The sequence below is a fragment of the Plasmodium reichenowi genome, chromosome 10 (assembly GCF_001601855.1).
Source record: "Plasmodium reichenowi strain SY57 chromosome 10, whole genome shotgun sequence".
Taxonomy (NCBI): Eukaryota; Apicomplexa; class Aconoidasida; order Haemosporida; family Plasmodiidae; genus Plasmodium; species Plasmodium reichenowi.
The window spans coordinates 268,121-278,120 of NC_033655.1; the positions used below are offsets into that span (position 1 = coordinate 268,121).

Sequence of the window (10,000 nt, forward strand, 5' to 3'; positions counted from 1 at the left end):
TTATATATTAATAAAAAAGAAAAAATATATAGAACATGTTAATGATATTTTTGGTATTAGTAATATTAATAATATAAGTAAAGCTAATATACAAAAAAATTATGAAAATATTGAAAATATTAACAAAGAAATTTTTGTATTATTCTCTCGTTATGTACATAATATTAAACAACAAAAGAAAATTATAGGTAAATTAATAGGTAATATTAAAAGTGAAAAGAAGAAACCATATAAATATTGGTATTCTATTGAAGATAAAATGATTAACTTTTATATAAATGAATATTTAAAAAATAAATTAAATACTAAACATACATATACTATATCAAAACAAATTGTAGATCTTTTAAAATTAAGATTGTTAATTAATCATAGTTCTCTTTTACCAAATAGCTGGACAGAAAAAGCTCTATGTAATATTTGTAATATTGGTGAAGATTGGGAGGATAATCCTATCGTTTTTTGTGATTGTTGTTATACACCTATGCATTCATTTTGTAGTGGTTCAAAGAATATTAAAAATTATAATTCAAATAAAAAAGAAACTACGGATGATGAAGATGAACAACAAAATCAACATCTACAACAAGAGGTTGAAAGTGATAAAGAAGATAAAGATAAAGATAAAGATCATAATAATAACAATAGTACAAATGTACATATGAAAAATCAAAATAGTTTTATAAAAGATAGATATAGTCATGATCATCGTCATGGTAATAAAAAGAAAAAAAAAGAGGACAAAATTAATAATAAAAATAATCACAAAAAGAAAAATAAAAACCATATGACACCAAAGATGAATTTTAATATTATGGAATATCTAATGTCGGATAATTATGTTCATATGAATTCTCCTCAAAGTTGTTTTAATACATTAGCCCTAAAAAATGAATTACATGAATCTCCAGGGAACAAATATGATGCAAATCATCAGTTTTCAAATAAGCACAATAGTAATGAAAATTTAAATATTAATCATAATAATTATAAAAAGGAAAGTGACTTTGTTAACAATAAATCTGATGATAACACAAACAATAATAATAATAATGATGATGATGATAAAATCATTCATCGTAATGATCATAATGATGGTAATATATATAATAACATCAACTCTAGTTTTATGAACTCAGTCAATAACCATGAAACAATCATAAACAAGAAAGACATACATGAAGGAAATATAAACGATGTTCTAGATAAAAATAAATTATCTATTGAAGAAAATAAAGCAAGTATTCAAGAAACAAGTAAATCAATAAAAAATCATAATGTAACAACAGGAAGAAAAGAAACTAAAGGACCTGTACAAAAAAAAGATAACATAACTTCATCTAAAAGTAATAAAAATAAAGAATTACATGACAAAAATGTAGATGAAGAACAATGGATATGCCCCTTATGCTCATATTTAAGAAGTCAAATTTTCTTTATAGACGATGCTAATGCCTTTAAAATTATTAGACGCTTATGTTGTCCAAGAAAAAAAAAAGATATAGACCTTTTATTTAAATCTACAACGAATGAATATAATATTAACACGAACCACAACAACAAAAACAATAATAATAATAATAACAATAATTGTAATAATAATATTATAGAAGATTTAAAAAGGGAAATGAACTCATTTAATGCTCCAGAAGAAATTATTGTAAATAAAGAAATATTAAAATTAACACATAAAAAAAAAAGTATTGTTTTATTATTTGATACACAAAATGATATACAATATTATAAAGAAAAATATCATACGGAAATAAATGATGCTCAAGATTTTTTTGAAAAAATTGTTCTCAAAAATAAAGAGAAATATAAATATATTACACTTTTCAATTCTATTGTTGTTAATAAAATAGAGAGTCCATTGAATATGTATGAATATATTTATAAGAATTTTCAATTCTTTAGACAAGAAACCTTTTGTATTACTGAATATGTAGATGATTCTGATGATGAATCAGATAAAGAACAAACCAATATTACGACAAATGTAAAAAGTGACAAGAAAAAAAAAGATTTTGATAAAGGTAATAAAATCATAAAAGAAGAAAAAATTGATAGACGTACAAAATTATATAGGTTATTACAAAGTAAATTACATAAAAAAGAAGATAGAAGAAGAAAAAAATTTAGAAATAGAAATAAACTTAATATAAATAAAGATATGAATAAAAATGCAGTTCCCAATATTCAAGTAGAAATAAAAAGAAGAGGGAGACCACCCGGAAGTACCAAATTAAGTAAATTAATGTTACAAAATAATTTTCCTATAAAACGTGATAATATAGCAAATGATAATACAACTTGTAAGAATATAACAAATAATGATGTAACAAGTAATATTTTAACAAATAACGTTATAGCAAATGATTATATTACAAATGATATTATTAAAAATGATAGTTTGAATAATACTATTCATAACTCGGATATTTATATAAATAACAATCAAATATATAACAACACAAACATACAAAACAATACTTCTACAAATACTACTGCTACGAATATTACTGTTACAAATACTGTTGCCACAAATATAATTGGTACAAATACTGATACTACAAATACTAACGACAACAATAATGATGATAATAATAATAATAATAATATTAATAATAATAATCTTCCTAATTGCGGTGCTTTAATAAAAAGTGAACAAAATAATTCCATTGCAGATAATAAACCCATGTATGGCATGAAAAGAAAAAAAAGTTCAGATTATAATTGTGCAGAAAAGAAATTTAGTTCTAATAATTTTTTTATTCATAATGATTCAAAACTAAGAAATCATATCTTTAGTACATATAATGACGAGTTCGAAGAAAATAATTTACTCTTAAAATATAATCATAATAAGAACTGCTCATTTGTTTTTAAAATACCTACTTGTTGTATATGTGAATTTGATGCTTTTTATATAGGAGGTGGTCCTATAAAACGAACCAAAAAAAAAAATGAGTGGTGCCATATTAGGTGTGCCTTAATAAGTAATTGTATTATTAATAATAAAATTGAAATAAATAATAAAGAGAAAACAAAATATAAATGTTCTTTATGTTTAAGAACTAATACTACAGGTATTATAAAATGTAATGTTCCAGATTGTTATAAATATTATCATATTTCTTGTGCTACTTCATCACCTAAATATTTAATAGAATTGAATGACGATAATAAATTAATTTTATTTTGTTCAAATCATTCCCAAAAAAAAGCTCCTACAGAAATTTTAAGAAGATATCAAATTCTGCGAGAAAAAGAATATAATAAAAATAAATTAGAAGATAAATTAAATATTTCTAAAATGTTTGATGCTTATTTACTACAATCATATTTAAAAGTTTGTGATTTTAAATTGTTCAATTTATTATCTTTATCATCCTTATCTGTATTTGATAAATTTGTTCACTTTAATTATGATAAGTTTAATGAACATGTAAAAAAATATAATATTAATCTAATGGACGATTTTAATAATGACATTTATCAAAACGTTGATCATAATCCATTTTTAAAAGAAGCAAGTAATATGTTTAACAGTACATTAGAAGTAACCAAAGTGGGAAGAACCAGGAGAAGAAGTTCGAACGGTAGTAATATTATTAAGAGAGATCAAAGGGATGACAAATTGGAAGACAAATTGGAAGACAAATTGGAAGACAAATTGGAAGACAAATTGGATGACAAATTGGAAGACAAATTGGATGACAAAATGGATAACCAATTGGATGACAAATTGGATAACCAATTGGATGACAAATTGGATGACAAATTGGATAACCAATTGGATAACCATTTGGATAACCAATTGGATAATATAATGAATGACAAAATGTATGATAACGAACTTGAGTCAAAAGAACATTCATCAATACAAATTTACCAATTAAGTGATGTGAACCAAAAGGAAGAAAAAATTGGAGAATCGGAAAACGATTATGAAGGAGAAAGGAAATTTTTAGAACTAGAAAACAGTAATAGAAAGAAAAACGTACAAATAGATATATTCGATATAGAAAATATAAATAAAATTAGTAATATAAAATGTAATAATATTATAAGTATAGGTAATTTCAAAAATATATATAATGAGAATTTATTAGATGAAGATATTTTATTAAAATTATTATCATATGATTTTTTAAATATACAAAAGGATATACAAGAATTTAATAGTAATATATTAAGTGATAAATATAAAAAATTAAAAAATTTTGAAAATATTTTATGTTTATACCCATATTTTAATGATTATCAATTAAGAAAATTATCAGAATTGATATTAGAAAAAAATTCATCTACCTTATGTAAAATTAATAAAGATGATGATAATACCTTCATTTCATCATTTAATAAATTTTTATCTTTATTAAATAATAAAGATTTAATGTTATGTAGTGTATGCTTATCTAAAGCAAGTTATTCTGATAAAAACAAAGAAGACAAAAAATTAACAGACGAAAAAATTCATTTATCAACTGTAGAAAATAATAATTTATCTAATAGTCAAATGACACTCAAATTAAGAAAATTAGCCTATGCCAATAATATAAAAGAAAGTTTAGAAACAAAAAAAGAAAGAAGATTAGGATCATTAAGTGTTCTAAAAAAATGTACCATGTGTAATGTATATATATGTTATTTCTGTTGTCACAGAATGAATATAGATATAATGAAAAATTATTTAAATAATGATATTAAATTATATAATTCTTTCAGTGCTTATAATAACAATACTAATAAAAATAATCAAGATAAAAATCCATTCCGTGTTAAGAGGGTAGGCCGACCCAGTAAATATCGACCACCAATAGAACCACCCCTTAACCCTGATAATATAAATAGTAATAATAATAATAATAATAATAATAATGATAACAGTATTAATAATAATGATATAAAAATTGATGATAAAGAAAATAAAAAAAATATTTCTCAAGAAAATATTACTAATAATAATTCAACTACAAATAATAAAACCAATAATAATTATACTAATACATCTAGTGAACAACATACTAGCAATAATCATCAAAATGAAGTTGAAGATGAAAATGTAAAAAAAAATAATATAGAACACGTTCTGAATGATCGTAAAAATGTTCAAATTAATGATAATATTAAAGAACAATCGAACCTTGATAATAATCATAATAGTTCTTGTACCAAAAATAACGATATTCATTTAAATGATAACATAAATTATTATAATGAAAAGACTCTTGTAGAAAATAATCAGACTTGTAAAACTAAAAGAACTAGTGGAGGTATTTTTAAAAAATCATTTGATTCAAGTACATTTTTAAATTGTGATAAAAAAGAAAATGATAATGAATTTGTTTGTCCTAGATGTGAATATTTCAAAGTAAAAAAGAAAATAGGATTCTGTTCTTATTGTCCTAGATTAGATGGATTCTTAAATTGTTTTGAAGATAAAGGCAAGAAAGAATTATTATTTGGTCACCCTAAATGTATGGAATATGTAAATACTGCTTATGCTAAAAAAAATAGTGTTAATGATGTTAAATCTGGATATAATAAAAGAATATGTAGTTATTGTAGAATAAAACACGGAGTTGTTATTACATGTAGTAATACTGATTGTGATGTATCTTTTCATATATCTTGTGGTATTTTCCTAGGTTGTAAGATGGATAACTTTTTTGGTAGAGTTGATATTTATAATCCGAAAAAAGCATATTGTTTTAAACATACATTTCAATATTGTAAGAAAAGTAATTTTTTAAATTTTATTAATGCTAATAAATTATTCTGTTTTGAGAACTTTTTATATAATCCTTTTAATCATTTATATAATTTCTTAATTGGTACTTATGTATTTAATCACTTAAATAAAAAATGTTCTATTTATTTAATGAGACCAATTAAAATTGAAGAACAATCATTTACAAATATATTTGAGAAGACACAATTAAATATTTTAAAAAAAAATACCAATATGTTAACAAATGATATGAAACGATCACCTAAAGGTAATAATAAATACAACATTGATAATAGAAAGAAAATGAGCCTAACCAATAATATGAATGATAGCAAAAATTTACTGGATCCTTCTTCTCTATATAGCAATGATTATAGTAATAATAATAATAATAATAATATACATAAATATATTAAATTATCCAATGAAGATGATAATTCAAGAACACCTTCTAATACATTGGCTAATATGCCATTCGATATACAGCATGATAATATGAATAGTTTCTATAGTATGCATAATATGAATAATGTACATCCTAATTTTGGAAGCAAATTGAATAATAATCCATTATTTTTAGCTAACAAAAATAATATGCACAATACAAATAATCCATTATTAAATTTAGATCATGAACATAACAAACAATCATTTATGAATACTAATAATAATAGTGTACCATTTAAAAATAATAATAAAATTTTTGTTGATGATAATTTAACAGAAAGTGCTGTCTCTATTTTGTCAGAAAATGAAACAGAAGAACTTAAATCATTTCAAAATGTTTCCCTTATCAATTCAACAAGTAATCCTTATATTAATAATATTATACAAAACAGTTTTATGCAATATGTGAAAAAATTCCAAGGAAATAATACCATGCCACAACCTTTTAATAATAATGCAATCCCTAATCATTTTCTTCCTATGTATAATATGTTCAATTATCCCAATGCTCCATATCAAAATATGCAAAATATGCAAAACAATATTATGAACAGAAATGCAAAATTTAATTTTATAGAAAATAAAAGGAAAAAATATCTATATCAAGATAAAAATGTAGAAAACACAAGGAAGAATGCACTCAGTGAAGGAAATGTTTATACCAATGTAGATAATGGGAAATTACAAAAGGTAGATGGAAGGAAAAAAAGAAGATATCATAAAAGTAAAAATACACAAAGTATTAATACTGCAGAATTAACTACTTTAACTAATTCTAATTCATTAAGTATAAATAATATGGATAAATTCAATAAAGAAAATATATCATCTAATATGAATAATAACCACAATCCATTTGTAAAAAATAATATTATGGAAGAAAAAAATATTAATGTTAAAAATAGCTTTTTCAATGATAGCAATACTAATATCTTAAAAGAAGAAAGTAAAGTTAATATTAAAAAGTGTGAAGATACTGTTGATGAGGAACAAATATATTGTCCAGTATGTAAATCATATTATGAAGAATTAAGTGATGGTTCACCAGCGGACGGTTTGAATTGGATTGGATGTGATAAATGTGAAAAATGGTATCATTGGATATGTTGTAAATATTCTGTTGATAATCCGCCAGATATTGAGAATGACTGGTATTGTAATAGTTGTTTGAATAGTTAACCTGGACAAAAATAAATAAATAAATAAATATATATATATATATATATATATGTATATATTTCCATTTATTAATAAAGTATAAATTTTTTGTTACTAATATATGTTTTTCTTTATATTAATCTATTATATTGTCTTTTAAAAATGTTACATTTAATTTTTCAATTTATTTAATTGTTTTATTTATATTATTTTATTTATTTTATTTATTTTTTTTTTTTTTGTATGACAAACTAATAATGATTTTATTATTTTAAAAAGTATATATTTAAATTATATAACAATAAGACACTTTAAAAGGTAATCCTTTATTGAAGATATTTTATAATATGTCAATCAAAAAAAAATATCATTCTTTTGTTTTTCAAAAGGAAAAAAGAAAAAACATAAAAAAATAATAAGAAATAATAGAAACTGAAAAAAAAAAAAAAAAAAAAAAAAATTGGAAATAAAAACACAAAACAAGATATGAAAAATAGACATAATTTATTAATAAATGAATATTGTGATTCTCATATTTTTCAAATATATTAAATGAATTAAAAATATTATAAATTGAATTATATTTAAAAAAATTTTACATATATATATATATATATATATATATATATATATATTATAAATGCACATATATTTTATAAAACAAATGTAAAACCTCCTACACACACCAATTAACTATTGTACCTAAATTCCTTTTATGTCAATAACCTGAAAAAATAATAATCTTATAACAAATTTAATATTTTTGTAGCTAGCCAAAATCAATAAAAACAAACAAACAAACAAAAAAAAAAAAAAAAAAAAATTATAAGTCGCTAGTTAAATAATTCCATCTAGCCAAAACTAATGAAAAAAAAAAGAGCAAAAAAAAAAAAAAAACTTTTTTTAATTCATCAATAAAGTATTAATATCAAGCGAAAAACTGTTCAGTAGGAATTGAAAAAGACTTTTCTTGCCTGTTCATAGGTAAATTCATTCAGAATATAATCATTTAAAGACATAGATGTTCCATTTAATTTTTGGTTAAATAATTTGGAATTTTTATATTTATTAAAAGCATTTGATTCTAGAAATGTTTCAATAGTTTTATATTTTTTTATAATTTCATGGGCTTTTACAGGACCAATACCAGGAATTTTTGCACTATAATCACAACCTGATAAAATACAAAAATCTATGAATTGCTCATAATTTATATTTAATTCATTTAAAAGTTCTTCTTTATTAATTATGTGTCTTTTTTTTTTATTTGTTATAAATCTTATTAAATTAGGTGCACCAAATGCTAAGGCGTCAGTATCATCCGATACAACGATATCTCTTTCATGAGAACATTGAATTGCACATTCTTTTTCTGCATCATTTTTTGTAATAAATATAGGGATATTTTCTAGTAATAAATAATTGTAAATATCATTAGCTGTTTTGGAATTTATTTTTATAAATATATTTTTCTTAAATAAATCATGTATACCATCTTCATCTACAATAATTTCCATTTGATTTTTTTTTTTCAAATTTTTCTTTTCACAAATATTACTTATATTATTCTTTTGATCACATAAAAAATTATTAACAATGTTATTCTTTTTAAAATTATTATTAATTGTATTAGTATCATTTACATTAATATTATCATTACTTTTTAAAATATTATTTTTTGAAGAATCCACATTTAAAATATCAAATAAGTTTTTTTTTTTTCTGATAGTTTCTCTTTCTTTCCATACATGCTTTTTACATTTGTAGTCAACAGGTTGTAATTCACATCGCGCACCAATATCTTCAATTATATACAGTGTGTTAATTTTTAATGATTTAAAATATTCATGTTGATTTTTCAATAATTCAATACTTTTTTTAATAATATATTGTCTTATTAGTATATGCGTTGCTAATTCGTTCGCCTTATATTTTAAATCACGATTTTTATCATTTATTATGTGTTTCCACGCAACATACATAAATTTATAAATAAAAAAGGTTCCATCGATTATAAACTTTTTACCCTTAAAACTATTTATGTCATCAATCTTTTTTATCGTACTAGGAATTTTCTTATTTATAAATCTTACTAGTCCTTTGATGGTCATAATATTTCGTTAAGTTTTAAAGAAAAAAAAAAAAAATATATATATATATATATATATATATATATATATATATAGTAAAAAAATGGACATACGTACAAAAAAATAGGTGACAATTTTGGAAACTAAAAAAAAGAAATATATATATAAATATAAATAAATAAATAAATATATATATATATATATATATATATATATATATAATATACTTGTAACCAATAATTACAAACATTAAATAATATTCAATGAACTATTAACAAAATGAAATAACTATTTTATGTATCAATAGTGATAATATTAAAACTGTAATAATATATATATACATATAATAAATATATTGATTCACCAAATGATTTTATAAATGCATTTTTTTTTGAACATATAAAAACAAAAAAAAATTATAATTTTCTTTCTTAAATGTGAAACTATAAATATATAATTATATATAATTATAATAATATACATATAAATATTATTATTAGTCCTCATATCATATTACAGTTGTATTTATAAATGTGTATATTTTTTTAAAGTTATATTTATTTCTCTC

At 21.1% G+C, this 10,000-nt stretch overlaps 2 protein-coding genes across 2 annotated transcripts in view; one reads left to right on the forward strand and one right to left on the reverse strand.

Moving 5' to 3' along the window:
• The window catches only part of PRSY57_1007500 (hypothetical protein), a gene marked incomplete at both ends in the record, with an annotated part of 11,799 nt that extends 4,436 nt beyond the window's left edge, over nt 1–7,363 (forward strand). The window contains one exon of the mRNA XM_012907665.2: nt 1–7,363. This exon is cut by the window's left edge and continues 4,436 nt beyond it. Coding sequence (XP_012763119.2) covers nt 1–7,363 — 7,363 coding nt within the window.
• A 923-nt stretch (nt 7,364–8,286) lies between these two features.
• PRSY57_1007600 (endonuclease, putative) lies at nt 8,287–9,453 on the reverse strand (the record flags this gene model as incomplete). Its single annotated transcript, XM_012907666.2, has 1 exon — nt 8,287–9,453. One exon carries the CDS (start codon nt 9,451–9,453, stop codon nt 8,287–8,289), a length of 1,167 nt encoding a protein of 388 aa, XP_012763120.2.
• Between the last annotated feature and the right edge of the window lie 547 nt (nt 9,454–10,000).